This window comes from Rhipicephalus sanguineus, chromosome 11, assembly GCF_013339695.2.
Source record: "Rhipicephalus sanguineus isolate Rsan-2018 chromosome 11, BIME_Rsan_1.4, whole genome shotgun sequence".
Classification (NCBI taxonomy): Eukaryota; Metazoa; Arthropoda; class Arachnida; order Ixodida; family Ixodidae; genus Rhipicephalus; species Rhipicephalus sanguineus.
Window position 1 is genome coordinate 122823655 of NC_051186.1, and position 22889 is coordinate 122846543.

At 49.8% G+C, this 22889-nt stretch overlaps 1 protein-coding gene across 1 annotated transcript; it reads right to left on the reverse strand.

Moving 5' to 3' along the window:
* Positions 1-1611: 1611 nt before the first annotated feature.
* Positions 1612-22854, reverse strand: LOC119375354 (serpin B3). The gene is made up of 5 exons (XM_037645532.2): positions 22801-22854; positions 20104-20485; positions 18894-19205; positions 14842-15098; positions 1612-2070 (listed from the first exon to the last, which is right to left on the reverse strand). Exons 1-5 carry the CDS (start codon positions 22833-22835, stop codon positions 1698-1700), a joined length of 1359 nt encoding a protein of 452 aa, XP_037501460.2. The 5' UTR covers positions 22836-22854; the 3' UTR covers positions 1612-1697.
* Between the last annotated feature and the right edge of the window lie 35 nt (positions 22855-22889).

Sequence of the window (22889 nt, forward strand, 5' to 3'; positions counted from 1 at the left end):
TAAACCCCTCGTAGCCGCGATCACGAACGGATCCGATTAAAGGGATGGTGCCATCAAATTTCAAGGCTATAACAATCCTGTTGTGGGTTTGCTCTGTATGCAAGGACACTCCAAAAGAAGGGTCGGACACAGCAAACGTTTAGAATATATTTTAATTCACTTCCAAAGTGTACCTAAATGCCCATTCTCCCGATCGAAACCAATCGCTAGCGCGCCAACACTGGCGTAGATCTGTAGGATGGGCAACGAAAGTTGTAGTGACGTCGCACCAAATCTGCTGTAGTAACGTGAGTGACCACCGGACCTCCGCCACTTCCGCAACATACGTACCGGCTGTAGTGAACTAGAATATATTCTAGTTCATTAGGAGTACCGGCAAAGCATCGGTTGTTACATCACTCGCCGAGTTTCGGTCGCTTCCTGGCTAAGTGCGTCACAGCCTTGTGTGGTCATGTGACCACGCCTCCTACACTTCTACGTCACTGCACAACCGCGGCGCCCAGAAACCTAAACCGAAAGTTGTCCACATCAAAGAGGAATATTAAATTATTTAGCGATGAATACATGAATCTTGGCGCGTGCATCATGCTTCCTGGAGCTATGGGAAACGCTTACAGCAAAGAACGCGCAAGCCACAAATTTGGTAGCACCACCCCTTTAACAAGTCCGGTCCAGCTGCTGGTGCTCACTGATCATGATGACGATGACCTTGTTCAAGAACTTTCAAGAACCCCTTTCACACATGCACACGGGTTCGTGAAACGGGCGTGCGTTCTTCGTCATAACGGACAAGTATAAGCAGAACAACTGTAACGACTGCAACAGTGACTAACGTACGTGCAGTGCGCCTGCGCGCGCCACTCGGCTGTGCATATATCTAGGGACACTTTCCTGCATGAATCGGAGTTGCGAGTAACGCCTGTCCTGTGCATCTTTGTCCTGTTCGGATTCGCGCTATCCAGTATTGAATAATATAAGCACTACATATCAGCTTATCACGTCTGGTGTTAGTAACACCAATTCTGCTGTTGTCATCGTTACGCAACTGCATGTAAACAACTGGTTATATAATACATATGCGACTCTTCAACATATTAGTGTGCGTTTGCCACTTCCACATTGCTGTAGCGTCATTCCGAAACGTTTCGCTCAATGTGAAAAATTATGCCACAGTCACCATCCCGCGCATGCTTCGCATAACATCGATTCCCACGGTACGTGGGATATGCCGAATTTTTGGTGTGTAGACGGATTAGGGCTTGGGGTATGCAACGGGCAGAAATAAAAGGTAATTATTTAGAATCATAGGGGCACCAAATGCTGAACTGCCATAATAACACTTTATTTTTTGCCGCGTTAACGATCGGAGATGTAGGCGAATAGATTAATTTCGAGTGAACAATACGATCATAGTAGACCACAGGAGTAGGCTTAACGAAACATGCATACTTGAAACACACACTTCTACGCAGTAATATAGGAGAATGATTAATACTGCAATGAGCAGTACCTGTTTTTTTATCAGTGTTATACTGTGCCACAATAATCAGCTAATGTAACACAAGGTGCCAACGAAGCACTGCAATCCCAACAGGATACTGTATTGCACACCATACATTTGTCAACCAGCTTTTGAAGCTGCATCTCGACGCAATACAGCGATCGCATATCCAACACATCGCCGGGCCCCTTGAAAGCTACACGAGCTTCTTGACGGTGCCTAGCAGGAGCACGACGTCGGGTCTTCTCTTGAGCATGAGCAGCATGAAGGGCCGGTCGACGACGAACTGCGACGTGGAGCGAAGCGGCTCGTCGAAAGCGTTGCCGGTGCTCATGCCGCTGGACGAGTCGGCAGCCGGAGCGGAAGGTGACAGTGTCCCTTCCGGTGTAGGACTGGTGGGCGGACTGGCGGAATCCAATGTCGGGGTGGCAGTGCCACTGCTAACTCCGCGACCGACGGGTGGAGGGGAGACGGCGTCGTCGGAACCCACAGCGCCCTTGCGGTTGACGTGCAGCACTGCCACGTGACGGGCGCCCGACAGGTGCGCGCCTTGTGCCTTGCTCAAGTACCTGAATGTCAGCGAAGGACGCGCGTTCATGCACGTGCGCAAGAAACTCGCATTGTCTCTTATGCATTTTCGCGCAAAAGCGACGAGGGCCACTGTGCGCCAAACACACGATGTAGATTTTTACAAAATTTTGAAGTTATTATAAAAGTTCAAAAAAAATCACAGCATATCCACGGGGTGAATGATGATGAGTGGGGCGAAGCTACGGAGGGAATCACCTGTAAACCGTGAAACTCTTCCGTGAAATGCGCCCAGTACATAATATAAACAGTGTGAAACATCGTGTATATATTAAACATCAAACTTTTATTGTACTGTTGGTTTACGTGGTCCCTTCATTATCACTTGTGATCGGTGAAATGCAAGGAAGAAGTCCGCTCCCGAGCGAAAGAGCGCCAAGAGCGACCGCATTCCCCGCTCGCCCTGTGCGAATTAAAGGCAAGGCTAGAGGGAAGACAGGACGCGCGTTCCACGACGCGAGGTCGGTAGCATAGTGAGAAAATGTTTATTTTCTGAGAAATCCACACCAACAGTGTTACAGAAAGGCACTGAAACCTACAATGCTCATTTCGACATACAGCACTAACACCTGAACACCTTCACACAGGACAGTTTTCTTTACTCTCTAAACATCACAACCAACGATATTGAGGCATACTGTAGCCGTGACAGAAAGTATTGTCCACAAACCTCACACGTGGCCATGGCACGGCCAGAAATTATGTACATTTCAAAGCACTTCTTGGTCGGGGAAAACCACCGAGAGCCTCACTTTACCGTTTACTACGCTCAAGAACGGGCAGGACCAGTGCCGCAGGAACTCGACTTCGCCATGTATTGACAGTTGGGCCTCCAGAAAGCTTAATATTGTCCTCCTAAACTGAGCTAACAACGGCCACTGTAGCCACAAACGTCTCCGACAGACGCATGCCCTGCAGCGATTGCGCCAGAGCACATATTCGCCCGCGGCTATAGCTAACCTGCCGAGGGCCCCTCGGGGGCACCGGTCTCTCGTGTAGTAGTTCGCTACACGACAACTGGGCATACTTCTATGAACCAGTCGCCAGAAGGTCCTTGCGACCACACAGGTCGAGACGGCGTGTGCCGCTGTTTCGGTACTGCCGCAGTTGGGGCACCTCGCATACTGCACTATCCCCCATCGCTGGAGGCGATCCAGGGTCGGCAAGATACGCCAGGCCCTCTGCCACTGTAGGTCGGCAGCCTCTTTGGGTAATCTACCTGACGTCAGTTCCAGCCAGGGGAACGTTGGTGGCGGGCTATTTAGTGTCGTTCTGGCTGACACCAGTTGTTCGCACAGCCTTGCTGGCGGAACTTCCCGTGGATTTAGGTCGGGGTCCAAAGCCGTGAGTTCCCGTGAAAGCGCAACTAGCGCTCGGTAGTAAGCGGGGGTGATCACCGCACTCGGGTATAGGTTTCCTAATGCCCTGGGGACGAGTGTTCTGCGCAGCGGGCCTAGAAAAAACATGGCCAGTGGCCTTGCGGGTGCCCCTACATCATCCAATATTCCTAGCACTGTCCTAAGTGCAAGCAGCTGCGCCATCGTCCCTATACACGGGAGACCGTAGCCGCCGAGGCACCGCGGTAGGCGTAGCGCGTCTCTCTGGAGGCGCTCCGTGCTTCCGTCCCAAAAAAAGGAGAACACGGCTCGGTGAAGAACCTGCAACACTGGTGGCGGAGGCAACGTTACACGTGCAACATAGAAGACGCGTGCCAAAAAGATACACTTAATGAGGTATGCCTTTTCAGCAAACGAGAAGTTACACCTCATTGCCTTTTGTGTGGAATCCACTACTTCCTGCACCAAATCGTCCCAGACATCTGATGCGACTCCTTTTTGCTCGAACGTGACCCCAAGAATCTTTATCTTTTTTTCTATCCTTAGATTACAAGGTAGGTTCGTCTGTGCAGGTCGCCCAGCACCAAGGCACTGCTTTTACTGATGTTTAGTTTCGCTCCCGAGAGCCTACCGTAATCTTCAAAGCGCCTCAGAGCCTGAAACAAACTATCTAGGTCTCTAACAAAAACCGTTACATCATCCGCATACGCAGATACTGTCACCGTCTCTGTTCCCGGAAGGGGGAGTCCGCGTATTTTTGCGTCCGCCGATATCGAGCGTATGAAGGGGTCGATGCATAGGACAAACAGCATGGGGCTCAAGGCGCACCCCTGTCGAACGCCTCTGGTTAGCCGTATCTTCCCCTCTGCCACCCCATTTATCACCAGGGTGCTCGTCATATTACCGTATATGATCCGGAACAGATCGATTACTTTTGGCTGGAATCCGTATACTCCTAATATGGCAAAGAGGTATTCGTGCCGAACTCGGTCGAATGCATGTTCCTGATCGAGGGATACACAAAGGCCCGGTGTCCTTGTGTGGTCCATGTAGGCGAGAAGGTCACGAGTGAGCGTCAGGGCGTTAAAGATGTTTCTACCGACGACCGAGCCCGCTTGTTGGGTGCATATCACATCTGGCCACCAGTGTTTGAGTCGGCTCACCAGGACCGCCGCAAATATCTTATAGTCTGCATTTAGTACGGTTATCGGTCGCCATGACCCGGGTAGTCGGTGATCTTTACCTTCTTAGGTATTAAAATTAGTTTCCCTTCTTTTAACGACTCCGGCACCCTCTCATTGCATAGGATTTCATTTATCATTCCTACAAGGCCTTTACCGATTTCCGGCCAGAATTCCTTATAAAACTCCGTAGGCAGGCCATCCGGGCCCGCGGCTGAACCCACCTTCATCGACCGTAATACCGAAAATACTTCGGCCGCGGAGACCGTTTTCAAGAGGCTCTCGCTCGCTGCAGCCGGCAATTTTGATACTGTCGCGCACAGTCCTTCAAGCTCATTATTGAGCGCGTCCGAATCTGCGGCCATATCTCCTTCGGTGAACAGGTCTGCGAAGTATTCAGAGAAGCGCCTGTCTATATCGGAGACACATTCAGACACAGACCCGTCCGGCATGCTAACTGACATTACATAACTGCTCGGGCCGTCTGGCGAGCGCCGCGATCGCAAAAATCGGGTGAGCTCCGGAGCGTCTCGGAAAATGGTGTCCTGTGCGTATAGGTTCGCCTTTTGGGTCGTCTTCAGGAAGAGCCTATCGTACCTCGCTCTCAATAGTTCCAAATACTCTCTTGTAGTTGGGGTCAGCGGGGCTCCGGCGTTAACTATCCTGATCCTTCTCAGGGTTTCATTCAGATCGCGCGCGAGCCTCATTTTCGCATTCCTGCCACTCTCCTTCGCCCAGTGCTGCCACTGCGACTTGAGGGCGTCCCACTCCAGGGAAGGGTTTTCTCACGTTTGTCAGCGTTCTGTTGATCCCCGCGCGTAGGATATCTTTCGCTTCGTCGTCTGCAAGCACCGCGAGGTCAAACTTCCAGAAACGTTTCCCTTCTAGGCGACGATCTGGCAAAGCCATAGATAGGGTTACGGGATAATGGTCGGATATGCGACCCGATTCTGGCGGAAACGAGCCTACCGCCACGTCAGCTACCACGGGAATTAGGCCCTCACTCACGTAGAACCTGTCCAATCTGGTTTCGGAGGTTCCTCTTTTCCACGTCGGAACAAATGTTCCGCCTTTCTTAAGGACCCACGCGTCGTGAAGGCCAAAGTCCCGGGCTAAGGTGGCGAGTTCTCGTGCATTGCTTGTGTTCCTACCCTGGCCTGGGCCACGGACGTCTCGCATGCTATCTAAGACACAATTAAAATCCCCGCACAAAACTGTGGCACAATCATCTAAGAGATAGGGTGTCAGGGATCGGTAAAACGCATTTATATATCTTGTCCTTGTTGGCGCATACACACAAACGAAGCGCATGCGCAGGCTTCCTACTGCGCATTTCAAAACCAACACGCGCCCCTCACTATCAACCGTATTGAAGACAGACGAAAAGGGGGCGGTGTTCGTTATCACAACGCCGACCCCGCAGCTGCGTGTGGAAGCGAGGGAAAAGAAACATGGAAGATTAAACCGCCTCTGAAAGGCGGCTACATCCGACGGCGACACAAAATTCACTTCTTGTAGAAATAAAATATCGACGAACTGTTCTCTAGCGTAATGTATAACTTCCGTCTGCTTATCTGGTTTGCAAAATCCTTGTACATTTAAAGTTAGAACGTTAACCATGGCTCTAGAGAAGGTCAAGCGGAAAAAGAACAAAACCAATACCTTCCCGTCGGCGAACGACGGGCCAAACAACGTCCGTTACAGGTCTTGGGTCTCGGGCCCGGGGAGGTCCCCGGGACGCGACGTTTCCGTCGCCGGCAGCTTGCGGGGGTTTCCGGGCTCGTCGGCACTTGACGACGACGAGTAGTGTGGCCGTTTCAGGTCCGGTTTGTCGACGTGCATGTTATCTCCTTGTCCGAGGACGTCGGTTAACTGGTACAACGGGTTTCGAAGGCTGGGGTCTCGGCTTTGTTTAACCGCCTGAGATATCGGGCTCAGCGGCTGCTGGTATTGTGGTGTGCTTGCCGGTTCGGTAGTGGTCCGCCTAATAGGGGAATCCACCACGTGCGTGCGGTGTCCTCGCCCGGCGGCCACCTGGCTACCGGTGTGCTTCACGGACGGGGCCTTGCTCGGCGCGGACTCGGCACCTGAAGGGGAAGGTGACTGCGACGCTTTCGCGCTGTGGCATGTTGACGTTCCCGAGCTCTCCGATTCCGTTGATGCCGCTTGACTCAGTCCGGACAGCGACTCCGCATCCGTAGAAGCTGCCGTGCCTCGTTCCGCTGGTAGACTTGAGGACGCGTCGTCGGCCCACGTGCTCCAGTCCTTGACGCGTGCTTCTTCAGGAGAGCTGTCCGTCTCTCTGGCTTGTGCCTCGTGTGCTTCGTTTGGCGCCGCCATGTCTTGACCACGCGTTTCATCTTCCGTAGCAACTGTCCTCCCACGTGCCTCTGGTCTCTCCCCCACAGCCGCGGCGTACGACCTTGGCTGTAAGCAGTCTGCCGTAGCGTGATCCCCGGCGCAGCGGCGGCACGGGGCGGAGCAACCGGTCGTGTCGTGGCCAAACGCTTCACACCTCGCACATCGCGGCGTGTGGCAGTCCTTTCCAACGTGGCCCTCTTGGGCGCATCGGGAGCAAACTTTTGTCACGCCCCTATAGTCACACATAACTCTATGTCCTTGTACAGACATAAAGTTGGGTACGGGTTTTGACATTTCCAGTCGCACGACCCGTAGACTGTTGCCCACATGTTGGCGTCCTTTAAAAGTTTGCTCGTAGATCTCCAGGACTTTACCATACTGCGCGAACGCCGCGGCCAGGGAGGCGTCGCCGACGAAGAGGGGACACCGAAAGACCGTGACGGTGACAACTTGAGGGCCGATCTGGGCTACTGGTACTGCAGCACCGTTGAGCACGAAGCTCCCACGTGCCGAAAGCTTCCCTGCCGCCGCAGCCGTGGCTACGGCGATACAAAACTTAGTTCCACCTTGGTGCTGTAAAGACTTGAGTCCTCTTGGTCCGGTTATTTTCCTCAATCGCGTCGATGATGTCATCGGCGGATGAGTCGGTGGGCGTGTTAAAACTAAAGCAATGCGCTTTAGGGGGTGGGGCTCGGAATGCCATCCTCGCGCTGCAGGCGACCGGCTAGGCCGATCGCGGGCACCGGGAGACGGCACGACCTAGAACTGCTGCTAGTAACCTTCTGCCACTCGCTTTGATGAGCCAACGGAACGCGATCGTGCAAGTGCTCCGGCTTCGCATCGCCTCATGGTTCCATTTAGCGTCCCAAAACCAAATATATTGCTCAAGGTGTGCCTTGCGTTTTTCGTAGAAATAATTTCTTTATCATGTACATTAAGACGAAAAGTTGAAAGCTCACTAGAGTGTATCGCCCGCAAAGTATGTCTTTTAGTGTGATTTAACTCTCGTACGGCAGGGTCCTCGCGCCGTTGCCGGTCCACCTCGCCCGTTGACGATCGGGCGAGGTGGCTACATACAACTACTACTACTACACTTTAAGAAAAAACATCTGGCGTTCTTTCGTTCTGCTTTTACAAAACATCTGGCGTCTTTCGTTGGTTTATTTCATCAATCAACGGCGTTTTGAACAAAATTTTTATTGTTTAATCACGCACAGGAGAAATCTCACCAGGCACTACCTTGGAGGTAAACAATGGCTGCTAATGGGAATGAGAGACAGAAGAAGTCGGCTTTTAGCTAACACTTACACTTCTACTTCTACTAACGCTTCCTACTGGAACATGCCAATGGCTGCTAATGGGGAATGAGAGACAGAAGAATTCGGCTTTTAGTTAACGCGCACGCTGCGAATTTTTTATTGTTCAACAACGCACAGGAGAAATCTCCCACCGGCACCACCTTGGAGGTCAAAGCGTAAGACTTGTTACGGACTACTACGATGACTACGAGGGACGAACGGGTGCCGCCTTAAGGAGCTTCGCCCCTAAAAACGCCAGGCCTGCGCTGAAACCGCAGAACAGTCACAGCGAAAGCTGGAAGAGCGGCGTTTCTAGAGCACATTGTAAGCTCTCTTGGGGCTACTTATACAAGTGCACTAGCAAGGTACCCGCTACACCATAAATCAATTTTTGTGTAGTTCGAAAGCACCTACTAAGCCATTATCCGTCATTCTGCGGAGAAGCGAGGCACCACCTACACGTCTGTAAGCATTATATGCACTTTGTTGACGCGACGACCGATGACGATGAAGAACTATGACTCAAACCTTTGTAATGGGTTGGAAGCTTTAAACGGCCCACCAGTTATGTAATTTGCATTAGGTGACGCTCGGTCGCTATGACCCTCTCCCGTCATGCTGTATAACATACGTTGACGTGGAAGAGAGACGGGGGGGGGGGCGAAGAACTTAACTGAGACCCCGAGGAGATCGATCATGCGCTTATGGGCTTCCTTGGCAACCAATACAAGTGCACTTGCGAGGAACCCACTACGCTATAAATCATTGTAATTTTACTGAGACCCCGAGGAAATGGTTCACGCGCTTATGGGCTTCCTTGGCAACCAATACAAGTGCACTTGCGAGGAACCCACTACGCTATAAATCAGTGTAATTTTTGAGAAGTAGGGCAGCAGGCACTGTGCCATTTTTCGTCATTCTACGGAGAGCCGTGGTACCTGCTAAACGCATGTAAGGCATTATGCGCACTTTGTTGATGCTGTGCCTGATTACGATGAAGAATTATGGCAGGGCCCTTTGTAATGGGTTGGAAGCATTCAACAACCTACTCGTTGCGCAATTCGCATTGTGTGACGCCTGGTTACAGAATTCGCGTTGTGCGACGCTTGGTGCTTACTTTACTCTTCTACCACGCTATATTGCATATGCTAATGTGGTTCCTTCCGGACATGAAGCCTGTATAGGACCTTTTTGCGAAGCAGTTTCAAGCACCGGCATGGCTCAGAGGTTGAATACTGGGCTCCCACGCAGAGGGCCCAGGTTCGAACCTCGTTCCATCCTGGAATTTTTTTCTTATTTAGTTTTTTTTCTTATTTCGAGCGATACTGGTTACGGACACCGGCGGCGGCAGCGGCGGCGGCGGACAACTACGGCGCCAAAAACGGCCGGTGAAATGATCTCATAACAGCTTTCGCTGTAAAATATTCGTGCATGCAGGTCTTAGAGTTTGTGTAGCATTTCCGTAGCTTTAAAAAATCTGATGATCCCCTCCACGGTGGCCTAGTGGTTCTGCTGCTCGACTGCTGACCGGAAGGTCGCGGGATCGAAACCCGGCCGCGGCGGCCGCATTTCGATCGAAGTGAAATGCTAGAGGCCCCCTGTACCAAGGTTTAGATGCACGCTTAAAGAACAAGGTGTGTGAGTACGCGCGTCTCGCGATTGGCTTTCGTCGTTGTAAACGCTCGTGGGAGCCCTCGCTAGACCGCGCGTGATGCGCCATGACGGGCTGCCAATGAAACACCAAGAAGCGAAAACAAAGAGACGCTAAACGATCCAGAACTTATTGACAACCGTATAACGGGGTTTGCGTATATCTGAGCATCTTCATTTATTACTGAGCCTAAAGACGAAAAGAAATCATATTACGAGTGGTAAAATCATTGAACCATTTCTTGGTGCAAACGCATCTACTGCGAGAAGTATCGCTAGCACCACAGCGTTGCACCTGATGTATGAAACGGAGTAGAGATGGTCAACATTTGCGGAGCCCTCCACTACGGCGTGTCTCATGAATGATATCGCGTTCTTAGGACGTAGAACCAGCCCAGTTATTATTGAATATCTGATGAAATGTTTTACTTCTACACTTCGAGGTTCTCGCCGATGAAAAATGCAGGGTGAAATGACACGCTTTGCCCGTTATAGGTTATGAAAAAAACTGTTTCACTTCAGTTCCCGCAATAGTTTCAAACAACAGATCAGGAAATCATTAACAGGTAAAGGTTGTCTATAGTTGTCACAGACCGGTTGTTCTTTAATCAGAAGAAAATTGTGGGTCGTGGTGGTGTAGTGACTATACGGTGGTCGGCTGCTGACCCGAAAGTCGCGGTTTGGATCCCGGCAGCGGCGGTCGCATTTCTATGGAGGCGATGAGCTAGAAGCCCGTGTACTTAAATTTGGGTGCACGTCAGAGTCTCATTTGGTCGAAATTGCCGCAGCCCTCTACTTACGGCGTGTCTCAGTATTATGTAGTGGTTTCGGCGTGTAAAATCCCATGGCACCTTCACGTCTCGGAGGGAAATATCTAACTACGCCGCGCAGTGCTCCAAGCTACCAGACTGAATGCGTTACAAGAATCTGATTTTGATCTAGTTGGTATTCACTTTACAACATGGTTGCCGGAAAAGAAAAAAAGAAACTCACAGTGTCTCTTATGCATTCTACTAAGAAGACTCGAAGGAGAAAGCCGTGCTATTTTTATTGTCAGTCGCCGCATTGGTCCTCCCATGCACCCCTGCTAAAGCTTTCCGCACCCAACGTACGCTTTGCACTGCCTCCAGGATCGGAGGTATTGGAAGCTTTCTGCACCTCACCTGGTTTTTAGTGACGTCGCGAATTTTGGCGTTCTGTGGCATCATGATGACGCCATAAGGTGACGTGCTCGCGTGATGATTTTTTTGCATCACTCGTTGACGCCGACGGTCAATTTTCACGTTTATTCAGCCATGTGAGGCTTTCGTCTCTAAAAAAGATGAGCAGAGGCGCCATCAACAAGGTTGCACTTAGAAAATTTTGATTATATAGATGACGTCAACAAAGCGTTCTCTGGTCAAACACTTCTGAAGGTTTAGGAGTGTTGAATTTTACCTTACAGATACAGGCTCGTGTCACTGGCGTGAAATCCAAAATATGAGCATCCCGACAAATTTGATCGAATATTACCGCATCAGTGCTCGGCCAAACATATTATTTTCACTAGAAACGAGGAACTTTAATTCTCCGGTATGCCTATAGTTGGGTACAACTTTAGAAGTCTGCGGCATTTCCTCTTCGAAGGCACACAAGCCGGCACCAATGGGTGTGCACTCCAGACTGCCGTTACGAGCCGGGTGGCTGGTGGACCTTCCTTCAGAGAGCATTGCCGAGTGCATGAGCGCGACAAATCTTTAGTCGCGGAGCAGATTGGCTGCCGCGCTTGCACCATCAGGGGTGTGGGCTTCTCCGGAAATCTTGAAGAGACCGACAACTGATTTTTCTCGACCCAGCTTTTTACTGCGCGACAGGAAGCTCACCCTTCGTAGCGTTTGTAGCTGCAGTGGTTTATCCGAAAAGCGCGTAGTTATTTTATAAGCAGTATTTTTCGATCTGAAAGGCTGCAAACATGCATGGAGGCTTGCTCCAGCAACGCTGAGAATTGATAGCGATGCCGCTAGCCTTTGTGAAAGCTGTCGTTGTTCTGCTTTCGCAGGAGTTACTGTAACTATGCTTACCCACCTTTATTTTGAGCTTTCCAACCATTTTTGAAAACAGCAAGCTGTTACAATGAGATGTGTGGCTTTATACACCTTCCCGGTATTTGTACAGCGTTGTGTGCGCCTGCGCCCAAGGTTGCCTGCGCCTGTGTCGTGGATGGCTTGTCCCGGCGTCGTTACTCTCTCGATACACGAGCCAAGCCAAATAATCGAAAACGTAACAGTGCATATGCAGGGCCGCACCGAGTAGCAGCGCGCGTCATTTCTGAGACGAAGTGTAGGTAGCAAAACGATGTCGCGCCAAAATCTTAGCGACCTGGAACCTTCGTGCACGGTTGCATGAGCACGCTGAAAAGTTGCTCAAGACGCGCTGACGGGCATGGGATCATTACGTCACGCGAAGTCAGCGCCACTTTAATGCATACTACTAACGCAGACCTATATGTACATTATTATGGAGTAATACCTTTTAATATGAAGAAACGAACAATATTTCAATACATCAAAAAAATCGTCGACCGCGTACAGCAATCAACGGTCACGGGGCGTCTTCATCGGATCCTTCATGTTTGTGCCGCCAGAGGCGCCACAGTGTCATTTTTCGCGACTTTGAATTAAGAAATAAAAATACAAATTCATCTCTCACGAAAAAAACAGGGTTGGTTTGAGTCAGTGCAACGGACAATCTTTACATCAGTGGAGTCAACTCATTTCATATTCTGGGCAGTTGTCGGTCCCTTTAAGTTTTGTCCGACTATAGTATTACATTAGCGGAGACAAAGTGCTTGTGCTTAGGTTGTATCCCACTGTAGTATTATATTATACTAGTGCTTGAGTGTCATGTCCGACTATAGTTTTAGATAGGCGGAGACAAAGTGCATATGCTTAAGTTGTATCCGACTATAGGATTACATAATACTTGTCCTTAAGTGTCATATCCGACTACAGTATTACGTAAGTGCTTGTTCGAATGAAAATCAGCTCTCTTAGAGGTGAAGAGCAGCCGAACCGCAGCTTTGTGGGCTGAGCTTATATTTATGATTTGGCTGTAACCGACTAGAAAATGTGAAGGTCATCTTAAGTAATTAAAAAAAATGATGTTCAATGTTCGGAAATTATTACAAAAGTGTCGGATGTTCGATTGAAATCCCCTCTGTAGCACTATTCGGTTGGTATTCGATTCGGTCTCAAAACACAGGAGACGACCCTAATCCTTGAAGGAAGCGCGTAGTTGAGATCTGCTCCGCGAGGTGCCGTATCGATCTCAGCTGCTCACAAGAAAACCGTCTGCTCTCTCAATGAGCTAATTTATTAATTTTCAATAATTATCCTGAGAGGTAATTGACCCTTAAGTACAATTATGCATGCGATATCGTATGTATCCAATTATATAGATACTTTTAATTCGAACCATGGCCATCAATTTCGTTCGAGTTCTAGAAGACCTTTTCTGAATGTTCGGAAAACCGGTAGTAGGTGCTCGACCGGAAGAGCTTGGAAGAGAAACAAGAGCGGCACTCGGTGCTCGTGCCACTCAAATAATTATCTGCACCCCTAAACAGTGGTTTAGCGTCTCGGATTCTCTTATAACGGTGTAGCACAGACACTTCTGATTGCGATCAGGACCGATACAGATAGGGTTTCTTGATCGCGATTGAACAACGACCGCCCCTACACACTCCAAGCTAATCCGGATCAGATTCGGCCAAGTCCGTGGAGTCGCAATGTGAGAGCCAGACCTCAATGCGACGATTACGATCGTCTTGATCTTGATCTCGGTCACGATCGCGATCAAAGGGACCCTGCGATACTTCACGGACATGGTCAGAAAACTCCGCCGATCGGTAGTCGAGGCATCTGTGAACATGTGAGCCAAATAATGTAGCACTGCACAGGGTAGGCAATTGACGATTACGTTTCGAAGACACCTAACAAATCGCTCTCTTCTCTCGGCAAAAAAACATGATCGACGGGCCCGTCTGCGTCAACGGAGCGAAGGATACGGCCATTGGCTAATTTCATGATGGCGAGAACATGTTCAAGGTTATGTGCGCTGACGCAGCTCCTTTTCCCTTTGTCCCGCCTCCCCCCCTCCCTTGTCCTGTGCCACGGCCGGTCTGGAGGCGCGCGCTCACTCCCTTCAAGGGAGCGAGCGCGCGCCTCCAGATCGGCCGTGCCTGTGCCTGTGCATACGTGTATGTGTATACAGGGGTAGAGTGACTGCCGTGTGCTACATTTCATATATAGTAACTCTACGTCTGTGTAGCTTCCAGCACGCTCATGGGGATGAAGCAAGAGAGAAAAAAAAAAAACGCTTAAAACGCATCCCTCTAACTCCGTTCCTACATTGCAGCAATAGATTCGTGGGGCAATGAATTCCGATATTGAATTCATCGATGATTACTTGGACAATCGTTGCAGGACCCCTTTAAACGTTACCGCGCAGCAGCAACTGAACCGAATGGAGCCTAATCGAAATCGACTCCGATCTCAATCAAAAGCGTCCTTGTTACAACGCACCCCGGTATTATTCTGACTCAAAGGAGTGATGTGTACCACTAGCGACGCTAATGACACCGCGAGCACCGAATGTCGAGCTAGGATGACACCGTAATTGGGCAACGAGGGGGAGGGGGTGCGCTAAGGCACTTGCCCCTCTACCCCCTCCCCCTGCCGCGATGCATGCAACGCGTTTGTTAGAACAAACATTTAGGCGAGGTGGTTAGGATTCATCTTGGCTGCGATTCAGCACCCATCCGCTGTGTCTTCTGTTGTCCTTGTGTTGCTGCGTTGTTTCTAAGATGAAGCAATGGGTTTGCCCTGAACGAAACAAAATCCTGCCGACGCCCGCGAACCATAGCGGAGTTATGATCGAACGCGCACCTGAGGTCCGCCTCGTCGGTGAAGAGCACGCCTAGGCCCATGTCCTTCAGCACGGGCCCCAGGTCGGTGACGCTCTTCAGCTTGAGCCTGGGCAAGTACACGGTCACGTTGTGCCGCTCCTCGAGTCGTGCCACGCAGTGAAGCAGGCGAGCAGCCGTGACGCGCTTCTCGAGCGCCGCGAGTCCGTCGAGGCGTCGCGGAAGGAGTATCACCAGCGACACGTCGCGGTTCTCGTAAGGCAGCTCCAGCACCGTCACCTGCGTCACGGGGGAGGTCGTTAGGGTTCAAAGAACCGAGAGCGCGGGAACAAGGAAGACGGCCGAGGTAGAACCACACAACACGAGCGCTCTCACTTCTTTGAACTAATATGTCTTTTATGTCTCAGACAAATATATCCGACTTTTCTTTACGTATGTTCGTTCGTGTTCTTGTGTGGGCGCGTATCACATGTGCCTTCTAAATGTAAAAAAAAAGAAATAACTCCTGGGGATAGGGATCAAGGTACATGCTACAAGTCACACCTGACTAAGCCACTGCATACAGATCCTCTCAGATTTTCGCTCCATTCCCTTGAGTTTACGCACGCGTTACGCAGAGTGACATTCTGCGGCGCGGTAAACTAGAACTGTCAGCAGTGGTCGCGACGTTGTCAGCGGGCGATTCCTGTCACAGCCGCGGTGTCCTTGACGTGGCGGTCTACGTGGAAGATAACTGTTAAGGCATTTGATTTCATCTTTATGCAAGTTAATCGACGGTTGGCTCACGCATGCGCTACCACTATTCTCGATATACCATGCTTCAATCCATAGAGTTTCCTAAAATTAACTAGGGGGAACTCTGGCGCTGCGATCGTTCAGCCACCATGGGAATGATGGGTAGTACACGGATTTGCCTAGTATTTGTACTTGCGGGCTTCGAACGCACTTGTGGCTTTGTTTATTGCTGTGTTTTGGTTTTCTTTCAGATAAAAGAATGGATCGTTGTGAACTTCGTGACCCGATTTGAATTGGTGAGCCTAAAAAAGTTAAGTGGTGAAGTGGAAATGTTGAACGTTTGCTGAACTTCATCTTGCGACAAAGCGGATACAGGCGACGCGGAGCCAAACGGAGCCGAAAGAACGAAGTTTAGACAAATCCGTGTACTACCCATCATTCCCATGCTGGCTGAAGCGCCATGCATTGCAGCTCCCATAGACACTAGCGCCAGAGTTCCCTCTAGTAAGTATTGTAGGAAACTCTATGCTTCAATCATCAGGCGCGTTTCTTCATTTCTATGCCGGTACAACACTGCGCATTCATCGAATTTTGGCGTGCACTTACAATCTCGACAATGTAATGATAGATTAGAAGGTGAGCCTCCTGTTAGCGATCTTTTATGTTCCAACAATCTCTGGTTAATGCATCGGCCCGTCTGTCCTACGTAGAAGCGGCCGCAGCTGAAAGGGACCTTATACACCACACTCGTACGGCAATCAGTGAATTTGTTGGTGTGTTTTACGAAACAATTATCGGTCCGCTTCTTGTCTTTTACTCGCTCATTCTTCCTCTGCACAGCGGCACAAATCTTACCTAGCTTATTGGCAGCCGTGAAAACAACATTAACGCCGTATCTACTTCCTACTTTCTTTAGCCTGTGAGATATGCAATGAATGTACGGAATACCTACGACACGTTTCTTCCTATCGCTTTCTGCAACCATGCTCGGACTTAACACAATAGACTTCTTTAAACGCTCAGCGACCGTGGCCACTGCATCACGAGGATACCCTACATCTAAAAGACGCGTAACCTGTGCGCTAAAGCTATCACTCATTTTGTGCTCACACGACTTGGTGAGGGCTGACTTAAGGCAAGACATGGCGATGCCGTTTTTTACAACCTTCGAGTGCTTCGACGAAAAATTTAACAGCGGTTTGGAAGATCTAGGAGAATACTGCCAGCACACGTGGTTCTTCTGGAACGTTAAGGAAATGTCTAGAAATTGTATTCCATTATTCTGAGGCACCTCTTTAGTAAAGCTCAGCCCTCCTCCATATAATTCAAATTTTTCGCTCACGGAAGTTACCACCTTTTCAAAGGCCTCATCACTACAAAAAATCAAGTAGTCGTCCACATAACGAAAAACCTTAATAACCGAATTACCTAAGGCGCCTTCCAAAAGATTGTCAATCTTGCTAAGGTATAAATCACTAAGAACCGGAGCAACCTTAGAACCAATACATATCCCTGATGTCTGCACATAAACGCCTTCCTTCCAACCTACCAGCGTCGACCTTAAATACATGGAAAGGATTTCTAGAAATGCCCCGGTAGTCCTTATGCGGCAAAGTCCTTATGCGGCAAAGAATAATATAGGTCTTCAATATCCATACTAAAAGCTTTACAACAGCCGGGGTTCTCCTCTGAGAGGAAATGAACTAGCGCCTGAGAATTACGCATACGAAAAGGGTCTGAAAAACTCAAAGAGGTTAAGCAGTTCTGCAAATAACTAGATACAGCGACTTGCCAGGTGCCTTGCTCTGAAACGATTGCTCTAAACGGAATCTCGTTCTTATGTGTTTTGGCTGAAAAAAACAATTCTTAAGTAAGTGATTTAGCCTTCTTGACATTACAAGCTATTCTCTCAAGATTATGTCTTAACAAAAGGTCGACAGCACGTTGCCTAACTACCGATGGCTTAAGTTTTACCGTCCTAAAATTCTTTTCTATGGCTGTTAATGCTTTTTCTGAGAACAAACTGTCCGGCATGATTACAAAATACCCTTCCTTATCTGAAATTACTGGCCTGAGTTTCTTTTCGACACAGTAATTAACCAAAGGCCGGATAGGATCAGAACACTTGAGATGCATATTAGAACCCTTGATGCTAGCAACGCAGTCTGAAATGCAGTGGGAACGCTCTTCTTCAGAAACAAGTCTAGTGATTGTACGTGGCAAACTTAGCGGCCGCTTCTACGTAGGACAGACGGGCCGATGCATTAACTAGAGATTGTTGGAACATAAGAGATCGCTAACAGGAGGCTCACCTTCTAATCTATCATTACATTGTCGAGATTGTAAGTGCACGCCAAAATTCGATGAATGCGCAGTGTTGTACCGGCATAGAAATGAAGAAACGCGCCTGATGATTGAAGCATGGCATATCGAGAATAGTGGTAGCGCATGCGTGAGCCAACCGTCGATTAACTTGCATAAAGATGAAATCAAATGCCTTAACAGTTATCTTGCACGTAGACCGCCACGCGTGCCGGATTGATAGGTTCGCCGGTTGCATGGGCATGCGCAGATAAGTTTTCGTGCCTTTTTTTCTTTTCAGCCGTTGTGCGTCTCTTCAGTTGTTAGTCGGCGTTTGTGGTGTCCTGATCTCTTTCTTGTGTCCGTGTTTGCACGCCCTGTCTCTTTTTAGAATGAATACGTACCAACTAGCTCAGCTCTCTGTTATTCTAAACCACTCAAATCCATCTGGTGAAACCCATCAGTGGAACCCATCCATGGGCGTAGCCAGAAATTTTTTGGGGGGAGGTTCAACCATACTTTATGCATGTTCGTGAGTGCGTTTTTATGTGCGGCGTGTATATATACGCAAGCAAAACTGAAAATTTTAGGGGGGGGGGGGGGGGGGGGGGGAATGAAACCCCCAACGCTCCCCCTGGCGGCGCCCATGAACCCATCAAAGCCATCAGTTGAAGTCTAGCGGATTGTCCCGTGTCTTTCTCTGTAGCCCTTGCGCGTGTTCACTAGTATTGTGGAATCATTCAGAAAATGAAGCGATTATGTGCTCCTCACAACGGCCTGCCTTTGGTCCCCAGCTTTTATGGGGTAAACATGAGAAGTACATAGTTCTTAGAATACAACATCAGGGAATGTCGGGCCGCCGTTGTCGTCAATAACCCGTGTGGCCAGAACCGCGACGGGACAGGTACAACGCGTATTAAGGTATGAAGAAGACATGGCTCCCTTCTTAGACGATTATGGGTGGGGGACGCCTCCCCTGCTTCCCATTGTGCGCACGCCTACGGTGCTGACATAGCGCTGAGGAGGAAAGCCACGCACCTCAAGCTCCGAGCTGCGGCACATGCGAAAGGAGCCCGTCTGTCGCATCATGGCCACGGTGACGACGGCCTCGGGCGTCTCGTGGAAGTCTCCGCTGACCTGCTGGAAAGAATGTCGCCAGGATCCTTCCAGCCGGATGCACGAGAGCAGGACGACCAGGGTGCGCTCGTCCACCGAGCCCCGCGGGAAGATGTCGACTCCCGGCTTGAAGGAGAAGGACGACACGGCGCGCGCCAAGGCGTCCATCGAGAGGCGACACTGCTCGGCGTCGTGCGCGAAGTTGCGTCTCACCAGCAGGTACGACAAACGCTCCTGCAGGAAGCGGTGTTTCAACGTGGAAGGTATTCACCTATGTGTACTTAGACAAGTCACAGGGCTAACAAGTCATAGAACATCGGATGCGTTTTACGAAGGTTGCAGGTTCGGTTCCTGCCGGCGGCAGGTTGTCTTTTCGTCAAATTTAATTTCTTCACATTTATATAATAATTACTGCAATACAGATAAAGAATACAAATAACGTCCCCTATACCTTCCTTGACTTCATTGTCTCTTGGTTTTCATCAAAGAATCCCTGCAACACTGTTTCAGAATGGTCAGAAAACGCTGCCGATCGGTAATCGAGGCTCCCGAGAAGACGCGAGTCAAACATAGCGCAGCACGCGGCCTGGAATTCACAATTAATTCTCAAAGCCAGTTAAAAATCGTTTCCTCCTCTCTCAAAAAATGATGCCATAAACCAAAGTGACCATGCCATAAAACCCAAAGTCCACGGTCATTGGTTGATTTGAGCATCGTGAGCTGCATAGTTACCGTGGCCGCCACGGGATGCCGCCACGTGCCCGCAATCTCCCTAAAGTAAGCCGTGCGTTCGAAGAAACAAAGAAAATAAAGTGATCAAGGACATGACGTGCGCTGACGAAGGGACGCATCCTGCCCCCTTATCATCCCCCTCTCTATGTAGCTTTCAGTGCGCTCGCTTATACGAAATGAGAGAGAAAGGGCTTGAAGCACGCAACAAATGCCTGAACTCCGCTTGTACTGATGGATTCTAAAATGTTTTTTGTGGCAGTCGATTCGTGATGCAATAAGTTCTCCTAATGAAGCCATTCGACTATTACTTCGAAAAAAGTTGGAGGGCTCCTTTAAGGTCGTGTATATCCAAGAAAAACGAGTCCTTAAATTCTCTTGCTATATACAATTGGCGCAGCACCTGCATCTGGTAGTAGGAGCGGGCGAGCGGCACGCTGTGGTCGTGGAAGAGCGCCATGAAGAAGGTGTAGGTGAAGCGCTGCTGGTGCAGCTTGGGACGTCGGAAGGGCGCCAGGGTGGCTCGCGCCACGCGGTCGTAGGAGCGCGCCATGCGGAACGGTGCCCAGTGCACGTGCAGGGCCTTGCCCAGGGCGGCCGCCGAGGCGCACGTGCGAGACGCGCAGCCGTGCAGCAGCATCACCAGCATGCCGGCTAGGAGCAGGGGAGACACCAGCAGGTTGCGCGTGTTGCCGCCCTCGCGCAGCTTGCGGCACACGTCCACCGCGAACTGCAGCAGGCAGCCGCTCATCTCGGGAGCCATGTTGAAGGACGGCTCGCGCAACCTGTGAGAGGGAATCACGAGTCCCCGCTAAGGTTTGGCGATCACTGACAAACGTGTCGAATGCCGACTCAGCAAAAAAAAAAAAAAAAAAAAGCTAAGTGCGCAAAGAAGACAAGGGCGATACCAGAGCACAGACGCACACATGAAGCGCAGAACTATTTTCGTCCCGTCTTCGCCCAGTTTGAAAATTTTTATGAATGTATTGTCACGAGGCTTTAGAAATACTGGGGTCCTTTAGTAAACCACCGAGTAGCTGGCTTCTGAAAAGCGCGTCCGTCGGGGTTGGCTGTCGAGCGGAGAAGAAGCTCGCGAGCGTCTTTCTTTTCTAGGGCGAGAGCCGCTCTTGCATTCGACCCATTACGTGCAGGTGGCAATATGAACAGACTAGCCCAGCTACATAATAATAATAATAATCGTTGAAGTTTTACGCCCCAAAAGCACGATATGATTATGAGAGACGCCGCAGTGGAGGTCTCCGGAAATTTTGACCACCTTGGGTTCTTTAACATGCTCCTAAATCTAAGTACACGGGCCTCTAGCATTTTGCCTCCATCGAAATGCGGCGGCCGCCGCCGGGATTCGACACCGGTCAGCAGTCAAGCACTATAACCATTAGATAACCGCGGCGGGTAGCCCAACAACATGTCTCATTTTAGGATCTCTCTTGCTTTAGTACCGACGTATTTTATGGAGACAGCGCAACGACATTCTCTGTGTTTGTTTTTGTGCTGTCTACCTGTATTGTTGCACTGAGAACGTAAATGATCATTATGACATTAACCAGTTCAACGTGCAATTTCTGTATATTCACACGGTGCAACAATGTTAACAATGATCCTAGAATGAGGAATGTGAATGCAGCCAATGTTTAGACAAGAGGACTTGCCTTCGTCAGGGTGATAAAAAAGACAGTTTCGCCGCAGGGGCGATGCAATGAATGCGACACCAACGAGCACGAATGTCTTTGCTAGTGTCGCATTCATTGTTGGTGGCGAGAAGTAAGGCTAGCCGCTAACTCCTTTAGCATCCCATCTATCGTAACTCAACGAAACGCTGGTGTAAGAAAACACAGCCGCTACAGCAAGCGAAGCGACCTTCCTGCTGTATACAGCTTCAACGCAGGCAGCATGCACAAAGGTATGAGTCGTTCGCTGGTCCCTGTCAAGGTAGGCCCCACACGACCGCGGTAATGGTGTGCTTCATCGTCATGAGTACTCCGGGACCAAGATTCTTCGGGCGCCCGTGCACAACAGCGTTTGAACTGCGCGCCGGAACGATGGGATTTCCTGAACGAGTACTGCGGTGCGGCAGTAGCGACTGCGCAGGGTGAACGTTTTCACAAATGAAGGCAATCCCCGAGGGTTTATCGGGCCAAAATCGGGACGTTTTACGGCGCTTGCGGCATACGCGACCGAACTACGCAGGAAGTCCATGCCTTCGTCTCGGAAGCGAAGTTGTGAGGGGCTTGACAGTTATCTCTCTCTTTTTTTATGTTTTTTCACGCACACAATTGACATAACCTTCTTTAAAATAAACATGCGCTCACTTATGAACCAGGATATCGGTGAAGTTTTAACGAAAGGTCTACTGTAACGACGTTAGCTTTACCTTTAGCCACCCCACCCTAACCACCAAGTTGCACCATTGGCTTTTGTCGAGTTTTAGATACTCGTCCTGTTGAATTGTTATTAGATATTCGTCCTGTCGAATACAAGCTCATCGTGGCTAACAACGCGAAAAGCACAGAAGAAGACGAGAAGTGGATACGGCACAGCGCTGATGCCGTGTCCACTGCACCAACTCGCCCAGTATTCCATCTTACTGAATACAAGCTATATTCGAAATTCCAATCGAATTGTTCGTTTAGGTACCATTAGATTCGCATTTAAAGTCGAATATTCGCACACCCCTACTTATGACCATGATCATAACCCGGTACATTAAACAATGACGTACACGTCCAACTGAGTGAAGATATGGGCTTGACGTGGCGCCTTCGTTATATGATCTAGGGGAGCGAATGGGGAGGGGGGCACCACTTCCCTGCTCCTCCTGTGTGCATGCCTATGGTTGTCCATCAAGGCATCTTGTACAGTTGGCAGGTATTGGGGAGTGCCGTTGGGACGTTTTCGTTTCAGTGACGTTAACGCTTCGACTTGCAGGATCCTGCATCTGCGTTGTCGACAAGATTCGTAGAATTGTTCTGATGTCGGACACATGGACGGCTACCTTTTCTCGCGCTATCCTGCACGATGTGAATTTCCGTATCTGTATCGTTCAGCCGAAGTACACTCGTAATCGCGACGCGTACAGTACCTCTTGGTTTCGACGTCCTCATCGGTGCTGTCCATCTCGGATGAGAGGTCTTCGTCCGTTGTGCCCGGCGCGGCGGCACTGCCTCGCAA